Genomic DNA, 19,194 nt, shown 5'->3' with positions numbered 1-19,194 from the left:
GGGCCTCCGCATTCTCGCACCAGCGTTGGGAGCGCCGGCTACGGCGCTGCTGCTCGCGGGGTGCTGGGCAGAGGCGGCGGGCGCCACCGGCCGGCCGGGTGGGCGCCTCAGCTTCTCCGGGGCCCGCGGCGCGGGACCCAGGACTGAGCAGGAGGCGGCGTCCTCGCTGCCCGGGGCCCAGTGCCCGCCGGGAGGGCTCGCGGCCGGACGTTGCCGGCCGGGGGTGTCCCCGACGCGCCTCCCGGAGAGGCCCCCAGAGCTCCCGGCCGTCCTCTGAGGGTGCCCTCAGCCTTCCCAGACTCACCTGCGAAGGCCGCCTGGCACCCAGGTGCGGGGGCGTGTGCGCAGCGAGGGCGCCTCCCCCGGCCGCCAGCGGGGCGGGGGCGGGGCCGCCTGCCGCCCTCGGCCTCACCGGTCAGCGGGTCGCTCTCAGTCTCACCGGTCCGCCCGCCGCGCCCGGTCGCGCGTCGTGAGCTCCGCGGGCACCGCGGCTCGGGATGTTGCCCTCCAGCGCGGCCGCTCGCGCGCTGTCCGCCACCCCTGCCCTTGCCTCCTGGGCCGTGTCCCGCTGTTTACATGCCGGTGAAGCTCTCGGCCACTCCGAGCCCCTCCGAGCCCTGTCTCCCCGAGGGTGAAGCCAGCCGGCCCGCGAACTGGACTGGTCGCTCAGACCTGGGCCCTCCGGACTCAGATCCCGGTCTGTTCTGCTGCCTCCGCCACCATCTGGGCGGGATCCAGCTCTGGTGTTTTGAGGAGGGGGTGTGGTGTAGGGAAAGGAATCCTGGGGATTTCTGGCTCTCCCCTTTTTTGGGCCTTCGGGGCTTCAGACTCAGGGAACTCGCTCATGGCTTTCTTGATGAAGAAGAAGAAATTCAAATTCCAAACCACTTTCACCCTGGAGGAGCTGACAGCGGTTCCCTTCGTGAACGGGGTCCTCTTCTGCAAGGTCCGACTGCTGGATGGCGGGGATTTTGTCAGCTTATCTTCACGGTAGGACCTGGGGCAGTCGTGCTTGCAGAGGAGGGAGGTGATGAGCGAGATGTAGCCACTTGGCGAGTGTGGAAGTGCCCCTTGGGGCCCAGAGAGTCTTGAGGATTATGTGTGTTTGGGGCAGGTTTGCACAAGGCAGGGCTGAGCGATCTGGGAGGTCTGGGCCCGGAGGAAGCTGGCAGGGTGCCAGCACCCATCTGCAGGTGAGCTGCCAGATACCTGGGGGTCTATTTTTTCAGCCCCCCTGTTGGGGCCCTACCCACAACCTGCTGTAAGCCCATTCTGCAGACTTGCACAAAGAGCCCAGCGGGGTTTGTGCCTTGAGGGGCTGAGATGGGGAGGAGTGTTCCAGGCCACCTTGAACCCAGCTGGCCACTAGGGCTGTCATATGATTGAGCACCCTGGCCAGCCACAGGTTCCCAGACGCTCCCTGCTCTGGAAGGCCAGGCCCCAGGCACTCCTGGTCTGTCTGGAGGGAGGTGGCTAGATTTTGACCTGCCCATCCCCTCTGAGTGACTGTCCTCTTCTGGCTGGAGCTGGGCTGCTTTGCATTGCAAATGCCCTTGTCAAAGAGGCTTCAGTCGTCTCTTAAAGAGGCCTGGTCAACTTTGGTTTTGTGTTCGACCCCATCCTGCAGGTCCAGTTGCCCAGCTCATTGCTAAGGGCTACTGAGTTCCCAAGCTACACCCACTGACTGGGCCCACCTGGGATCACATAGTCTTGGCCCCTCAGGGAGAGTGCCTTGGAGTCTGACAGATGGGGGTTTGAGTGCTAGCTCTGTCCCTTTCTGCGCCCAGTACAGGTCTGTGTCTGTTGCGGAGATGTTGATTCAGTAGATAGAAGGCGGTGTAGGGCCTGGCCCTGTGCCTAGGACGTGCAGGTTCCTTTTCCTGCTCTGCCCCTCTGCTCTGTAGGCCTCCCTGTAGGCCCAGATAGCTGGAGCTGCATAACGGTTCTGAGATGGGCTGCCTGTTCAGATGGAGAAACTGAGGCCCAGAAAGAGAAAGTAAGTGGCTTGCCAGGGACCTCTCAGAAGGCAGTTGTCAACTGAACTTGGCCTGTTTGGAGACGTACTGGATGTATCTGGTGGTTGAACGTTCTGTTGGGAGGAGGGGAGGGGAGACACACAGCCTAACCCAGATTTAGGACTCTGATGTGGACAGGGTAGGGTACCTTTTCTGTGCATTTGGGCCTGCTCAGGTCTGGATTCCCCAGTCTACTGGGAGTTGCTTATCTGAGGAATTCAGACAAGGGCTGCCCTTTGCTGTGGGGGTGGTGGGGTGGGAGGTGGTGTTCTTGGTTGCCTAGGAAGCCTGTGATCCAGGGCTACCCACACAGCAGCCCAAGGTTTCAGGGAAAGGGCTGTGCTCATAGCTAGGGCCTGGGTTCAAGCACTCACTGACTAGGTGACTTCAGGCAAGTTACCTAACCTCTCTGATTCCAAGAACCAGCAATTATTGGTGCTATGCTCCCCATTTTACTAGCACCTCTCACTTAGCCCTTTGACTATGCTATGGAGCAGGGTGGAGGTTGGGTGGGTGGGGGGGCTCCTGTAGGATTATTATCCCCATTTTACAGAGTTGAAAACTGAGGCTCAGAGAAGGAGTGATTTGCCTGAGTTAATACAGCAGAGCCCAGATTCAAAGTTAGGATGTGCTTTTAACTACTGTCTGGTTCTGCATTTGAGCCTTAGTTTCGTGTTATGTGAAATGGGAGAGGTCATACCCACCCCTAGAGTTATGAGGGGGAATGGATAATGTATATGCCGCTTCTGGCTCAGACAAATTGTTGCAGCAGTTGTGGTTTTTATGGCAGAGGAGCCCAGCCCCTACCGCTCCCAGGTCTTGAATGGGGGAGGAACAGTTAGAGCCCACAGGGGGCCTACATGTCAGCTAGGGTTGGGGCCAGGATCTTGGATCCCACTGAAGAATTGGTATTCAGCCCCAGGCTGAGGTCTCTCCTGGCATCCCAGGCCCTGGGGCCACTGTCACCCTACCTGTCAGCTTTTTCATTGCCCTAAACCTGCCCCCTCATCTGGGAAAGTCTGGAAAATTCCAGGTCTTGGCCCACAGTGTCTGGATTTCACCTTTGCCTCCCCTCTTCCCTCCTGGCAAGGGGCCATGGATTCCCTGAAGGCAGCCGAGCCCGAACAGCCTTTCCCAGCTCTCATCCTGGATGAAACCTGAGTGGGGCTGGGCGGGGCGGAGCTGACATGAGTCCCCCAAGGCTGGGCACGTAGTGGGTGCTGGGGACCTGTTTGCTGCTGTGCAGTATGACTGGAGGGAGGAGAGACAGCACTTAGGGGGTGCTGGGTACGTGTTTGCTGCTGTGTGGCTGGAGGGAGGAGACAGCACTTAGGGGGTGCTGGGTACCTGTTTGTGCAGTATGGCTGGAGGGAGGAGAGACAGCGATGTTGTGACCTGAGGCTGCTTTAGAACTGCTTTGCATTTTGCTTAGGAGATGGGGGCTCCTGGTATTTTTTTAACCCCCTCAATTCCCATCCCACCCACCCTGGTCTGCAGCCTGGGAGCCCCACCTCACAGCTCACCTGTCCAGATGGCCAAGGCTCCAGTGTTTTGGAGTTGGGGAAGGGGCAGGGGTGACAGACTGTTTAGATCCTGGACTCAGGTTCAGTAGCATACTTACCCCAGCCCCAGGGACCCCGAGATGGCCCAGAGACTGGTGACGTGGGCATGGGTGGTGTCTAAGTGAGGCAGGCCCAAGGCCCCACCCCTGTAACACCCGCCTTCCTAGCTGGAGTGTTTCCTTGTGTGTTGGGTGCCATGGCAACAGCTGGGTACACAGCTCCAGCCTGACCCAGTTTGAGCAGGTAGAACAGGTGGTTCATCGCGCTGTGCCCAGCGTCATCTTTCTCAGGCCTCGTTACGAACCATAATCCTCAAAGCTACCATGTTCTGAGTGCCTGTACCATGCGGCAGACGCCGTGCCTGCAGAGAGTTTTGCGAATGGTATACCTACCAATCCTCTCAGCTATCCAGAGAGGCACTGAGGCCAGAGAGGTGAAGCCACATGCCCTAGGTCACCCAGCTGATAATGCAATTGGGAAAATCACCCTTTTATGATCAGGGTTTCAGCCACCTTTGTGCCCTGACTGTGTGTCAGGCACCTGCTGAGCTTCTCGAATTCAGGATGAGTTGTGTCCTTGAACCACTTCACGAGCTGATGAGGAAACTGAGGTGAGGAGACATAAAGTGATGGGCTGTGTCACTCAGTTAGGGAGTGGCAGAGCTGTGATTTAAATTTGGGCAGGTCCAGCTCTAAAGCCCTGCCTTGCCTTGGTGGCAGAGGGCTGGAAGCAGCTACAGCCCCATGTGATGGCCCCATACCTTTGAAGAAAGTTCTTTCAGTGGTTTGGGTGGCACAGGAAACTCCAGATTTGGATAATTTTGAGGCACCAAGCTAGATCCTGTGAGATCTGAGGATAAGGGGTCCCCGGAACATAGGTGGGGGTGGGGCGGAAGTCACTGGCGTGGATTTGGGGCGAGGCACGGGCTGGCACTGTGGCATAGTGGGCATTTGCCAAGGTCCCTGCCCAGAGGCCTTCTAGGCAGTTGCATCCAAATGGCATCTGGGAGGCCTTCCCAGGGGTCGTGGGAGGTATGCAGGGGTTCCAACCAAGTCTGGTTAGTTGGGCAGCAGGGGGCTGGGCCGTGGTTCCCCTGGTAGGCTGGGAGCAGGCTTTCAGCCTCAACTGGTCTGTCCTTCAGTCAGGAAGAATCTGACATCCCAAAAGGTCTCTGTGCCCAGCTGGCACTGGTCCTGTGGCCTGCCCCGTGCACGTGGCTGGTGGTACCAGGCGAAGGAGCGAGAGGGAGGTGTTGATTTACCTTATAACAAGTGCTCTCTGGAAGAGACAGGCAGAATGTCTCCTCAGCCAATGGATGAAGAAACTGAGGCCCGGGACAGAGAAATCACCTGTTCAGGTCACTTCATGGGAGGAGATGATGGCACAGCTGGGTGGATTCGGGTCTGGCCCTGACCTCTGTCCCCTGTGCCTCTGCATGGAGCGGGCAGGCAGGGCCAAAAAGAGTAGGGGCCCATCAGGGGATCCTGCTGCCCTGGACTTGTGTGCCAGGCTGTCCAAGAAGCAGACTGTGTGACTTGGGGACGCCCTGCCCCCTTCCTTTCTTCTTTGGCAGCTTTGAATTCTCAATTGTCTCTTCAGTGGGATTTTTATGTGGGCAACCGATTGAGAGGGCACGCCTGCTCCCAGTACAGGCACTGCCTTTTCTCCGTGGGCTAGGCCTTGAGCCAGCCAGAATGGGAGGCCTTGGAGAGTTGTTTGAGATTTTGGGGGCATGAAGAAGGTCTTGGACAGGTCAGCTCTGCAGCTGGCAGCCCTGTGCCCGGGCTTGGTGAGGCCAGGTTTTTGCACACACACCCACCACAGGCTTGGCCGGGCCTCTGCTTCCCCAAGGCTCTCTCCCTCCTTCCTTGGCACAGACTGCGGAATGCCACTGGAATCTGCTACCCTGCAAGGCCTGCTGTCACACACGTCTTGGTGTGGAAGGAGGTGGTGTGGAGATGACACGTGGTTCATCCCTTGGGCTCTAGGGGCGGGATGTGAAGGTACCGTGGGACCCCCAAGGCAGGCAGGGCATCCACTTTCCGACACAGAGCAGGAGCTCTGGACACTGAAAGTATGGAGGGAGGAGGAGGCCACACTTACTGAGCACCCCGCTTGGTCCTGGGCTTTCAGCGGTAAGAAGGACCAGGCAATCCGATGTCCATGGAGCCCCCCACAGGGTGGGGGCACGTGCCTGGGGGGCATCACGGAGACGGCAGAGCCAGGCAGGTCTAGAGCGAGTCCTCCCCAGGATTCCATTAGGTCCCAGTGGACCAGTTGGGGAGGGCATTTTTTTTGAGTCTTCTGTCCACTTGTTTGACAGGTGTTGACTGACATATCCCCCCAGGCTAGACATGGCCCTCGACCTCATGGAGCTTATAATCTCGTGATGGGGCACATCATTCCAACAGGGAAGGCTTCCCCGAGGAAGTGACCCCTCACAGGAGCCTTGAAGGCCGACAGGGATTGGATTGGAGAGAGGTGGGAAGAGCCTTTAGGGAGCGGCCCCTGGTTAGACGGCATTTGGTCAGTGGTCTAGGCAAGGGGCTGGCGTGGTTCTGGTGCGAAGAGGGGCGGGGGGGGGGGGTTAGGCTGGACCGGACCGTTCCTGGCCTTCAGGGGCCAGCCGAAGGGCAGGGCAGCGGTGTGGCCTGGTTTGCCAATTAGGCTGATGGCTCTTGGCTGCGGGTGGAGAAGAAGGGGTGCTGACTGGCACCCAATAAGGGACAGTTGGAGTTGGCTGGGCAGTGCCAGCCAGAGGAGGCAGGTGGGTTTCCTCGTCCTGAAGTTCCTGCCCCACACCTAGTGCCTGGTAGGTGCTGAAAGGTGGAAGTTCAGAGCGTGCTCAGTGGCCAACCGTAGCTGGGGTTTTGTTGCCCCATCGTGCTCTAATAGTTTTGACAGCATAAAAATCCAGATTTCCGGAGTCTTTTAAATTGGAAGATCTGGCAACAGTGTTACATGGCAACGTTTGGCCCAAAGGTCTTTGCAGCTGCCTCCTCTATGGGCTGCCTGCTCTAGGCTCCTGCCCCTACTGCCTGCCCTTGGATCCTGACGTGGTCTGTCTCCTTCGTTTTACTCAGGCCAACCTGGTCCCAGGGGGCCCTGTGGAAAGCCCTCCACGTGCAGCCCGGGGTGGGAGTGGGGGGCGGGCATGCGGAGAGAAGTGCTGCTGGCAGGCCACAGAAGCCACCCCTGGCAGCCAGGCAGTGGCACCAGGCCAGCTGCTGGCTTCCCTTGTGGTCAGGCTGTGCTGGTGGGGCCCGTGGTGAAGTCTGAAGCTGCCCAGCCTGTGTCTGGCCTTGGTGTTTGCTCCTTGGACCTCGCCTTTGCAGCCAGCTGGCCACACCATTGGCAGGTGTCACCCTGGCAGCCCCTGCCATCTGCCCGCCAGCCTGGCACCGGCAGAACCCTGACCCCAGGTGATCTGGCTCTGTGGAGCCAAGGCTGTTCCCTGAGGCCTGTTCCTCCCTTCGAGCTATGTCCTGGGAGTCCCTCTGGCCAGGGGTTCTTAGCAGCAACCACAGCGAGTATCTGTGGGCTCTGCTTGGGGGCCCGGGGTACCTTTGAACTCTGCTGGTTCAGTACCTGGGAGTCCTGACTTGCGTTCAGGAAGCCCTGCCTGGGCCTTGTGATAGCTGCTAGCGTGTCTGTTCTTGGATCTCATGAGCCTGGGGACTCAGAGTGTGAAGTCTGGTGACTGCCATGTGGTGACTCTGCGGTCACTTGCCTGCTTCTGGGGCAGGCAGTATAACGCCCAGGGTAACCAGTATAGATTTATCCTTGGCTTGCCTAGACAGCCACAGAAAGGCTTGAGCAGGCGAGAGACGTCAGATTTGCTTAGAAAGAGACCCAGAACTAACATGGGGAGGGGATGAGGGGTGTCTCTCTTCATTATCCACCTTGCCTGGCAAGTGCATTGGGTTTTGGGGAAACCAGACCTGCCTCCTAGGCCGATGTGCTCTGTGACCTAAGGTCTGTCTCCCCTGGGCCTTCTGGCTCGCCATGAGGTCACACTGTGCCATTGGTGGCTTTGGTGAGTAAGGCTTGAAGCTGCCCAGCTTGTGCTGGGCCTTGGTGTCCACCTAGGGCTGTGATTGCAAACCCTTGGTCTCTGCTCTGAGCCCCTTATGGTACCTTGGGCTTGGAACAGCTCTCACATGCTGGCCTGGAACCCCCTGCCCCCCACCCTGCCCAGATGTGAACTGGGAGTGGCCAGCTCGCAGCCCTTGCATCCAACTTGTGCAGCAGCTGGGAGGAAGGCACTCCCCACAGGACTGACTTTCTGCCTGTTTGGTCAGGCTGGTGCCTTGCTCCACACACAGGTCTGGGGAGGACGTTCCCATCCTGCCTCTGCCCTTTGCTGCCTGTGTGACCTTGGGCAAGGGACTTAGTGGCTAAGCTTCAGTGGCCCCCCCACCTAGCAGGGCTGCTGGGGCGGGCCTCACAGTGTTCTTGGGAGGACTCAGTGAGATAATGCCTGTCAGATGTCCAGTTCGGCTCCTGGCACATGGGAGACGCATGGTACTTGCTGCAGTCTGTCCTCTCTTCCCCGGGCTGAGTCATGGCGGTCGGCTGGCTGGTGCACCTCAGTTGCCCCTCTGTGGCAGCTGGCACTTCCCTTTGGCCTAGGACTGACTAGGTTGCTGAGGGGAGAGCATACTTCTCCCCACGAGTGGGGCACTGGCTCTGCCCTCTGGAGGGGTGGGGGCAGGTGAGGAGCACACCTAGTGTCTAAGGGCCAGAGCCTCACTCTGGGGCTCAGGGTCCCCAGTGGAGTCTGTTGACATGAACCGGCCCCACCTTGGGGTGCTTCGCTCTGAGCCAGTGAGAACTGGCGTGCTCCCACTGGGTGGGGCTGAGCTGGGGGAGGTTTCTGCCTGTGGGAAGAGGCTCTCTGCACAGCCAGCTCTGGGACCCACTCTGGCAGCGGAAGACATGAGGTGGAGGGCAGGGGAGCACATGAGAAAGATGAGGGTCCCTCAGTGGGAGTGGGGAGGCCCCTGGCACTCCCGTTGCTTCCACCACACCTTATACTCCTTGTTTTTGGCTTCTGCAGTTGCCTTAGCCTCAAGCTCCCTTTCCCTGCCTCTTCACCTGGCTGAACTGCTCAGCACAAAGGCCACCTCCTCCGGGAAGCCTTCCCTGGCTTCTTTGGGCCTTGCATAACCACTGTGGGCCCTCATCTCAGGATGCTATGATCCCTGTCCACCCTCTTAGCTCCTTCCCCAGACTGTGGGCAGGAGTGGCCTCCTTTGCATCTTAGTCCTGGGGCTTCCTTCCATGGGTTAGCGCTGGCGTAGGGCTTGGACTTTTATTCCTTGGCACTGAACCAGTGTGGGTGCTGATGGTGTTGGGCTATGTGTCGGCCACTGCCAGCTGCTGGGGTCCAGCCCCTCCCCACTGGTCCCAGAAGTATCAGTCCGTGTCAGGAGCAGCCCTCGTCAGCATCCCCGGCAGCTGGGGGAGCCACTAGGTTGTTGGGTGGGCCCTCTGTGGGGGGTGGGAGGCGGGGCTGTGGCTGCCCAGGCTCTGCACTTGGACCTTGGCAGCTGCCCTCTGGCTGTGACCATGGCTAAGTGCCTAGTCCCCTTAGCCTTGGCTTCCTCTTCCATCAAACGGGGTGGGGGTGCTACCTGAGATCAGGACCACCTGCTTCGCACAGGGCTGGGCACCTGGCAGCTGGAAACGGACTAAGCCTGCCTGAGAGCGAAGACAGTGCACAGCCCAGTGTGGGGAGCCGGCTGGGGAGGGCAGAAGTCAGTCCTGTTTGCACGGAAGGCGCCTTCACCTCCCACCACTTCCTCTCTGAGGCTGGACTCCTCTGCAGACACCTGCAACTCCCCCGCCCCCAGCCCCTCAGGGGCAACATCCTGAGTACCTCTGTGTGTCCCTGCAGGGCCCCTCCAGGAAGTAGGTTAGCAGGTGGTGGGAGAAGGGCAGAGGGACAGCAAAGGCAGAATGCTGAGCAGGAAAGAGCCCCGGCCTGAGGGCTTGGGGTCTGGGGGGGAGGGAACATGGGGAGCAGGGGGTGGGGCTGGGACTTCATCTGAGGGACAGCCACAGAAGGCTCTGAATCAGGCAGATTTGTATTTTAGAACCACCCAGGGCAGCCATGGGGGTGACCACTTGGGGCTCCAGGTCGCAGAAGGGGAGGTGGCTCTCAGCTGAGAGGGGTGGCTGTCCACCTTTGTCGTCATGGCAACAATTAAACCTGCAGCCTCCTGTGCAGCAGTGAGAATGAACAAGTGGCTGCTGCTCACAGCAGGGCCAAGTGTCACGAACAATGTTGAGGGAAGGAAGCTGGAGGTGAGAGTGCTGTGATGCCATTTAGACAAAGTTCAGAAGCATTCCGATAAAAACCAGCCATCCTGGTACAAGCCAGCATGCTCTATCTGTGTCGGGGTGCTGGTCATGTCTGAAAGGGGTTCCTGGGGCCTGTGAAGTCCTGCTTTTGGGGGCTGGCTACGCGGGACTGCCCTGCGGATCTGCAGGCTGTGCTCCGACGCTGTTTGCACAAGTCTGTGTCCGAGACAGCCTGAGACGCCCCCACCTGTGCTGGTGCTGGCTGCCAAGGCCCTGTGCGCGTAGTGGGGCACCTTCTTGGCTGCCTGGAGGAAGTCCTTGGGTCTTTCTGGCAGGGTAGCCTGAACCATCCCGACCTGTTCATGAGACCATAACTCATCTTGGCAGCTGCCCACAGTCTTCTTTGGTTGGGGCTTTCCCTTCTGCCTCTTGCAAACCCGGCAGGGGCTTCTGGGCTGGGGGACTTGGCAGTTCAGAGGGAGGGTGGGCTCCTGAGACTGCCAGACCGTGGGCTCTCTCTGAGCCTTGCTTTCCTCATCTGTGAAATGGAACAGTAAGCTGCTTCCTGGTGCTTGGATTAGATGAGTTAACACCCAGCATGGCCTCTGGCACAGAGTAAGTGCTCAGTGAAGGCTGGCGGTGGTTGGTATTTAGGGCAATTATTGGAGAGGATGCAGTGGTGGGTGCAAAAAGGCAAGGTCCACTTTCCTCTCTCCCTCCCTTTAATTCTTTCTCTTCTCTCTTCTTGTGGTTCACCCATTCAGGAAACATTTGTGATTAGAGCCAGGCCACTACCCTGGCCCGGCACTGGCCACTGGGCCTGGCAATGGCCAAGATAGCCATGGTCCCTGACATGGAGCCCATGAGCTGAGGAGACCGTTAGACACACAAGCTCTCAGAAGTGCTGAGCACAGGGGGATGGGGGGTGCTTTGGTCTCTTCTGCATGTTCTGGCCCTGACCCCTCACTTGGGGGTGGGCCTTTGACTGACTGGGTACTCTCCCTGGAGGCCAAGAGAAGGTCTGACCCTGGGCTCCAGCCCGTCCTAAGGGTTTCATGTTGGCTAAAGAGGAATCACATGGACCTGGGAAAGAATGGCCATGCCTATTTTGGATGCAGGCAAGACCGAGACCCAGGCTTGTTCTGGATGCACAGGCCTGGCTTATGGTAAGTGCTCAGTTAATGCGTATGTAGTAAGTGAACGACAGAAGCAGCAATCGTCCGAGGGGTGGTCCGTGGGTCTGCAGAAGAATCAGGTCTCTGGGAGGAGGTGGAGACTGGTAAGTCAGGTCCTCATGATCCCACCTGACCGTGAGCCCTTCTTCCTGTGGTTGAGATCTTGGAAGATGGCTGGAAAAACAGGTCAGAGTCTGTGCCGGCTCTGTGAAGAGATGTGGCTCTGGCTGAGTGGTCGCTCATTATTCCCCAGTCACCTCAGAAGTCCAGGGAGCCATGGGGAGTGCTGTGTGGAGCTGTGGGAACACCTGGGGGTAGATCCAGAGATAGCGATGACCCCTGGCCCCTCAGACTCTGCAGAGAGCAAGACGATGTGGCCTGACCTCAGCTGGGAGGCCCCTTCCCTGGAGGTGGAAATATCTGTGCAAAGAGGTCTAGGGCAGCCCTTACTGGGAGCAGGGCTTTGAAGGTCATTAATCGAGTTATCAAATACTTACTGAGCACCTACTATGTGCCAGGTGCCATCCTCAGACGTGGGAAGCAGCAGCGAGTGAAACAAAGACCTCTAGGACCTGCATGCTCTGGCACGTGGGAGCCTGGTTCCATTTTCCTCGTACCTAAGGCCCAGGCCCAGAAGAGGAAATAATTTGTCCAGCTGCAGTAGTTGGGGGGAGGGTGATTTTAAGAAAGGCTATGGAGTTGGCAAGGGGCTCAGAGGACAGGGACATCCTCGTGACTTGCTTGAATCCAGCCATTCGAGGAAGCAGGCTCCAGGCATGGGGATGCCTCCCTTGTCTCCTTCCCTCCTTGGGTGATTCAAACACCACCCCGGCTTGAGTCAGCCAGGAGCGGCCGTGGCAAGCCTGCGCCACCTGCCAGTCTCCCTCCCAGGACATCCCAGCCAGGGCACGGCCTGGGGAAACGTCCTCATCCAGGGTCCTGGGGTGGGGAAGGGGGCCCTGACAGGGTCTTGCATGCCTGACTTCCTGTGGGACCACCTGTCTCGGAGTCAGTTCTGACGGTGGTAGCCATGACCCCCTGCAGCGTGAGTGCCCTCTGGATAGGTGTCGGGCCCTGTTCTCCCTACACCTTCATAAGAGGGGCAGCATAGTGACTGAGGCCCAGAGAGGGCGGGTCCAGGGGGTGGCAGAGCCTGGCCTGAAACCCCAGCCACTCTGTCTCCCGCACCCATGACTTATGAGCAGACCCACTGGGAGTCTTAAGGGCTCAGGAAGGGAAATTCCCCAAGCACAGCCAACCCTGAAGCTCTGTGTTTTCTGCAGTTGTGGGTCCTGAGACAGGGGAAGTCGCTGATACAGCCCAACTGCGTCTTGCTTTGAATTTCTAGGGCCTCCAGCTTAGCCCAGCTCTGGCATGGGGGCCCAGTGGGAGATTCTGGGGTCAGACAGCCATGGGTTCAGGTTACGGCCTCTCCCAGCCAGACCTGGGGCAGGTGGCTTCTGTGCTCTGGGTCTCAGTTTCCCCACCTGTGACGTGGGGATGATGGTGCCTACCTCCCAGGTTTGGGGTGTGGATTCCAAGAGATCAGGCAGGGAAAGATGTTGGTTCACTCCTCATAACTAGAAAGGGCTCAGGAAACGCTGTGTTATGAACTTCGACAGGAATGTTTCCCATTCTGTCCTCCAACTGGATTGATTTGGCTTGGTCCCCATACCAGCAGGTCTTCATGGGGTTGGCCCAGTGCCATGTCCCACTGCCCGCGCATTTTGCTCCAATCACCACCCTCCTTTAGTGTAAGCCTGGTCTCAAGGCTGCCTCGTTCCTGGTATTGAGACACATGGGGTAGGGTCCGCCCACAGAGCACAGTCCCTGGAGAAAGCCCCAGTCTCCAGCCATCCTACAGGATGGGGTGGGGTAGGGGAGCGTCGGGTAGTACACATCACCCCTCACCTCTTGTGTGACTTGTGGCCTCCCTGAGTGTCACTTTGCTCATCTGTGAAGTGGGTGGTGGCTGTGCCTGCAGAGCAACACCTGGCCTATGGGAGGGTATCCAGGAAGCAGGAGCCAGGCTGGACCACACTGCGTGGTGTGGACCTCTGCCCAGGTGTGTAGGGGTTGGGGGGGCCAGCACTTGCTCACAGCCAGCAGTTTACATTGGATCTCTTCAACGGTCAGCTCCCTCTCAGGCTGTGAGAGCAAGAGGCAGTGCCCACTGGCATCAAGTGAGAAGTGCATCCATGCATTCTCCTGGGTGGTGGGGAAGCTGCCCGAATGGCCTGACTTGGGGGGCAGAGGCTGTGTCCTGTGTCTGTAAAATGGGAGGACAGCACCTGCCTGCGTTAGGTGTGTTTGATCCGTCTCGAGGTGACTCAGCTGGTGAGTGGCAAGATTTGACCCAGGTGCACCTGACTGCAGAATCCTTGCTGCTCAGCCTGAGAGACCTGAGCTTTCCCACCGAGCCTGAGAGACCTGGCTGACCCCCTGCGCCTTTGCTAATGTGGAGTTTCTGAAGCCCCAGTGTACTGTCCACTCTGTACTTCCGAGGGTCACTTGCTGCCACCAGTTTTTATTCCACCTGCCAATCCCAGGGCCACCCTCGGGATTCACGTTTTTGGCAGGAGAGCAGAGAAGGGTGTCGGGGTGCCGGCTGGCTCCAGTGAGTGCTCCCGTGTGGAGCACAGAGTGGTTTGGCTTCTAGGAACTTCTTGTTGCCTCATGGTGTTGCCGGAGGCTGGGCTGGCTGTGTCAGAACTGCTGCGCACGGCCCTGAATTCCTGGCAGGAGCCTGACGCTGCTGGGCTGCCACGCCCGCCACGTTGCTGGGATGAGGCTCTACTGCCCTGCAGCCCCTGGACAGATGCCTCAGCTGGTCCCCGGGGTGGGCCCCTCCCCAGGCGGCTGTGCTCTCTTCTCTTCCGGGAAGCACAGGCATATGTTGTCAATTTAAATTGTTTCCTCATTAGACTCTCGCCTTTCCCTGGCTTCAGCCAGGGACCTTGATTGCATCACCACCGGCCCCTCCAGGAACCTGGCCGAGGCCTGGGGGATCATGGAGTGGGCGGGGCTGGATGCTGGGGCAGCCCCCCCAGGGGCTGCCAGCCAGAGCGTGGGACTCACGTGATGGAGCCTTGATCCCGGTACCTTTCATTACAGGCGCTGGATGGGAGGAATCAGGAACCCAGGGGCACCGCTGGGGTTGGGAGGTCCCGGGGGGCCCACTCAGTTACTGTGGGTATGCCTTCTCTTAGCCCGGTGCCCAGCTCCTGCCTCAATCACTTGGGAGCTTGTTTAAAAAGTCCAGTCCAAGGCCTGCAGCAGTAGTTCTCAGCTGGGGGCAATTTTGCCCCCTTGGGGGGGGACATTTGGCAATGTCTGGAGCCTTTCTTGGTTATCACAGCTGCAGTGGTGCTACTGGCAGGAGCTGCTAAACATCCTACAGTGCACAGGACACCGCTGAAAAAACCAAAACGATCCCGTTCCAAATGTCACTAGTGCCCAGGTTGAGAAACCCTGCCCTACAGTCTGTAGTTCTGGCAGCACCTGGGACTCTTCATTCGTGAGAAGCCAAGGACTTTGCAATGTTGGCTTGAGTCTGAGAAGCCCTGTCCTGCCGGCTTCACCACCCCCAGCCCTTGCTATGGCCGTGATTGAGCTGTTCCCTGCCAGGCCAGGGCTCTGTGCGGGGCATGCCATGGTGACAAAGACATGCAAAGTGCTTGCAGCCAGGCAGCTGGGAAGGTGGAGTGCTGAGGGTGGGCATGGGGTCTCCCTGGAACCCATTCCCTGGGCTGCCCACTAGTGCCCCAGGTTCCCTTCTCCTGACTCTTTTCCTGCAAGGACTGCCAGCCACACTGCCTTTGCTCTCATGTTGGCTTCAGGGGCGGGGCCCTGAATGGTCCCTGTCCACACGGACCTTGGGGGCATGGCAGCCTGTGGTCAGGAGGTGGCTCCCACTGCACTGTCCCCTTGTCACCTGCATGATGGAGCTGGCGGCCAAAGTAAGTGTGGTTGCAGAGTAGAGGCCCTGGTCAGAGTTTGGGGCCACGGGAGCTCTTCCGAGGGAGAACTGGCCTGAGGACACTGGCCTGGTGGGGTGCTCTGCTCTATTTCAGGCCAACCCAGAAATAGCTGAATTCCACCACTGCAATGGCCACTGTGGGCTGCCGTGGGTGGAGGGCTCTCCCTGCCTCCCTGGGATTTGGACGTCTAATTGTATATCTTAAAGCTAAAAACGAGATTCCCCTAAAGCTGCCTTGGAAAGCCAGCCTCTGTAATTACCTGTCCCTGGCAGGCAGTGTGGAGCTGGGGACTCGGGCCCGGAAGCCTCAGGCTCAGGAGAGTCGAGGCCTTCTTCGTCTCTTCCCAAGGGGGCCCGGCCCTGCTGGCAGGGTGAATGTGGGCCCAGCCCTTGAATCAGGTAGATGAGGGTTCGAATCCCTTTTGCCTTTGACCAGCTCTTCTAACCTCACACCCATTTTTCAAGTTAAACTTCAATTACAGAAACACCTTCTTGGACAGAAACAAAAACAATGGCCCTGCTGTCCCCCTCTCCCCACCTTCGTGGCCTCTGCTGATCCTGGGAGTCGGTCCTCACAGTCACTCTGTGGCCTCTGACCTCTTTGCAATCGGAGGACTCCCAGAAGAGGTCATTTTCCCCCCAGGATTGCTTTTTAAAAAAAATCACAACCGATATACTTCCAGTTCAAAAAGAAAAGGACCCAATCCCCTTGCCCTACGCCATACACCCTCATTTCTTCTCTCTGTCCTTCCCTACCCACTAGTGCACGTGGGGTGCCCATGGTTGCGAGCACCTCCACGCGGCACCTTTGTAAGTTTGGGGCCCATATTCCCTCTCCAGTCTCACTTCCCACCCCTCCCCCCCTCACTACTATTTCAGCTGCCTGGCCCACCTCAGGGCCTTTGCACATTCTGTTCCTCATGCCTTGACTGCTCTTTCCTCGGTTTCCTCCTTCAGCTCAGCTCAGAGGTCACGTTCCCCCTTCCTGTTAACTCCTTCCCTGGCCATTTCTTCCTCACTGTCCCCCCATCTGGTCACTTCTTCCTTCCCTGGTTCCTTTCCCCCCATAGCACTTACCCCCATGGGAGGTGTGTTTGCTTCATTTTGTCTGTCTCCCACCCACCCCAGACTCTAAGCCCCTTGGAGGCAGGAATTTCTGTCTGTTTTATTCACTGTTTATGTCCCTAGGGCCTTCAGTAGTACCTGGCACTTAGTAAGTGCTTAATAAAAGGTTTTTGAGTGACTTGAGTCTGACATTTCCTCAAACCTGGCCTGGCAGCTCACACCTTGGGCTCATGGCCTACTGTTTGCCATCCTCATTCCTGCCTTTTTTTATGAACACTTCCCCCAACCCCTGTTCATCTCTCCCATTATCCCTATCCTGGGATAATGCCTGGGACCCCATACCACCTAAGTGGGGGTGCCCAGCTCCCTCTCTCCAGAGGGGCCCTGTAGATGGCTGCAGGGCTGTGCCATCTCTGGCTCTGACATGGATTCTAGACAAAGATGGGCCTGGGGTTGAGACCGGGCTCTGCTCCTCATAGCTCTGTGACTGGGGGTGAATTACTCAGCCTTTCTGAGCCTCCCTTTCCCCATCTGTAAAGTGGGCCATGATAACACCCAACTTTCAATGTGAGAGTTTTAGGTGGCACATAGTAAACTCTCAGGAAATGGCCACTGCTGGGATGTGTATTTCACCTTTGCTATGACTTCCTGGGATGGGCCAGGGCAAGGCTGTGAGCCTCTTCCTGTGGGAGTGGTGGCATTTAATAGTGTGTATTTAGAGCCCTGTGGAAATAAGAGGGAGGCCCAGCACCGATCTCGTGAGCTGCCCAGCTCACCTTCCCGCGGGGGTGGGGGGTGGGGGGGGAGGAAGCCGCCTGTTACCTGAGCCTGGGAGAGCTCCACGTGCCTTTCTCTGGCCTGCTGGAATCACAAGGGGGCCTGAGGCTTCCTGGCTGGGTGTTCCCATGGCAGACACACAAAGGGGAAGGGAGAGAGCCCACAATTTGATATCGGCTTTTGTTCCCAGATACTAATCCTAATTCCTCTGGGTGTTTCAACACGCCCAGCATTGTGAATTGGGTCTCCAGCAGCTGCTTCCAATTCCCCGACTGGCTCAAGCAGAGGGGGTGGGCAGAGATCTGAGGCTTCACAGGGGAGCTGTGGCCACCACCCCCTGCCAGCTTTCCCCACTTTCAAGCTTGGGCCTCTGGCTGCTTGGGAGATATTTCCACTCTTTTTACCCATCCATCCACCTCCACCAGGGCTGCTCTGGCCTGAAGCCAGAATCCATAGTGGCAAGACAGAGCCGCTGTCAGAATCAGATTCAAAATCCTCACCAAGGAAGGCCCTGGAGATCCAGCATGGCCTAAGCGCCTGCTCCCTTGCCGACCACATCCCTTTTGTTCTCCTCTCCAGTCCCATTTAGCCACTGGCCTCCGTGCTGCTTTTCCACTTGCCAAGCATGCCTCTACCTCAGGGCCTGTGCATTTGAAGTTCATGCGTCTGGACAGCTCTTCTGCCAGTCTTTGCTCAGCCCTCAACCTCACTTCACTCGAGGCCTTGCTCAGATGTACCCTCCTGAAGTAGCAACCCCCACCTTCTCATCCCTACCCACCTTCCCTGCTCTGCTTTCTCCATTTTTCTCACTTTATCTGACCTACCAATGTAGGTTTTTTCTTTTCTTTTTCTTTTTTTTCAGTAACAGTTTTATTGATATGTAATTCTCATACACAATTCACCTATTTAAAGTGTACAATTCAGTGGTTTTTAGTATATCGGTGGTTTTTAGTATATTCACAGAATTGTGCAACCATCTCCAACAATCAATTTAAAAAAAAAAAAAGATTTTATTGGGGAAGGGGAACAGGACTTTTTTGGGGAACAGTGTGTACTTCCAGGATTTTTTTTCCCCAAGTCAAGTTGTTGTCCTTTCAGTCTTAGTTGTGGAGGGCGCAGCTCAGCTCCAGGTCCCGTTGCCCTTGCTAGTTGCAGGGGGCGCAGCCCACCATCGCTTGTGGGAGTTGAGGAGTCTAACCAGCAACCCTGTGGTTGAGAGCCCTCGCTCCAGCCATCTGGCCACCTGGGAGCTGAGAGGCAGCTCATTGACTTCATGCTAATTGAAGAGGGTGTAGCTCGCTTGCCCATCTAGGAATCCAACCAACTGAGCCACCCATCCGCCCAACAGTCAATTTTAGAACATTTTCACCACTCCAAAAAGAATGCCCATTAGCAGTCACTCCCCATTTTCTTCCCATTTCCTCCTCCCCTGGCAATCACTACATTCTGTCTGTTATGGATTTGCCTATTCTGGACATTTCATATAAATGGAATCATGTAGTACATAGTTTTTTTGTGATTGGCTTCTTTCACTTAGCATAATGTTTTCAAGGTTAATCAACATTGTAGCAATGTATAAGCACTTAGTTTCTTTTGATTGCTGAATAATGTTCCATTGTATGGATATACCACATTTTATGTATCCATTCATCAGTTGATGGACGTTTGGGTAGCTTTCACTTTCTGGCTGTTATGAATAATTCTATGAACATTTGTGGGCAAGTTTTTTGTGTGGGCATATGCCTCATTTCTCTTGGATAGATACCTAGGAGTGGAATTGCTAGGTCATATGGTAACTCTATGTTTAACCTTTTGAGGAACTGCCAGAATGTTTTCCAAAGCGGTTGTATCATTTTACTTTCCTACCAACAGTGCATGAGGGTTCTAATTTCTCCACATTCTTGCTAACACTTGTTATTATCTGTCTTGATTATAGCCATCCTAGTGGGTGTGAAGTGGTAACTCATAGTTTTGATTTGCATTTCCCTGATGGCTAGTAATGTTGAATATCCTTGCATATGCTTATTGGCGGCCACTACTATATCTTTGGAGAAATGTCTATTCGGATCATTTGTCCATTTTTTAATTCGGTTATTTGTCTTTTATTGAGTTGTAAGTACACTTTATATATTCTAACTACAAGTCCCTTATGATTTGCAAATATTTTCCTTCATGCTGTGGGTTGTCCTTTCATTTTCTTGATGGTGTTCTTTGAATCACAAAAAGTTTTAATTTTGATGAAGTTCAATATATTTTCCTTTTGTTGCTTGTACTTTTGATGTCATAGCTAAGAAACTGCTGCCTAATCCTAGATG

General features: G+C 56.7%; 1 protein-coding gene across 1 annotated transcript in view; it reads left to right on the top strand.

The window, feature by feature from the left end:
* EEIG1 (estrogen-induced osteoclastogenesis regulator 1) overlaps positions 1-19,194 on the top strand; it is a 33,911-nt gene continuing 14,717 nt past the window's right edge. Inside the window, exon 1 of the mRNA XM_019728675.2 lies at positions 1-990. Coding sequence (XP_019584234.1) covers positions 845-990 — 146 coding nt within the window. The 5' untranslated portion in view covers positions 1-844. The remainder of the gene's footprint in view (positions 991-19,194) is intronic.

The sequence above is a fragment of the Rhinolophus sinicus genome, linkage group LG04 (assembly GCF_036562045.2).
Source record: "Rhinolophus sinicus isolate RSC01 linkage group LG04, ASM3656204v1, whole genome shotgun sequence".
Lineage (NCBI taxonomy): Eukaryota > Metazoa > Chordata > Mammalia > Chiroptera > Rhinolophidae > Rhinolophus > Rhinolophus sinicus.
Note: the sequence above shows the minus strand (reverse complement) of the source record. Positions and strands in the feature narration are given on the sequence as shown.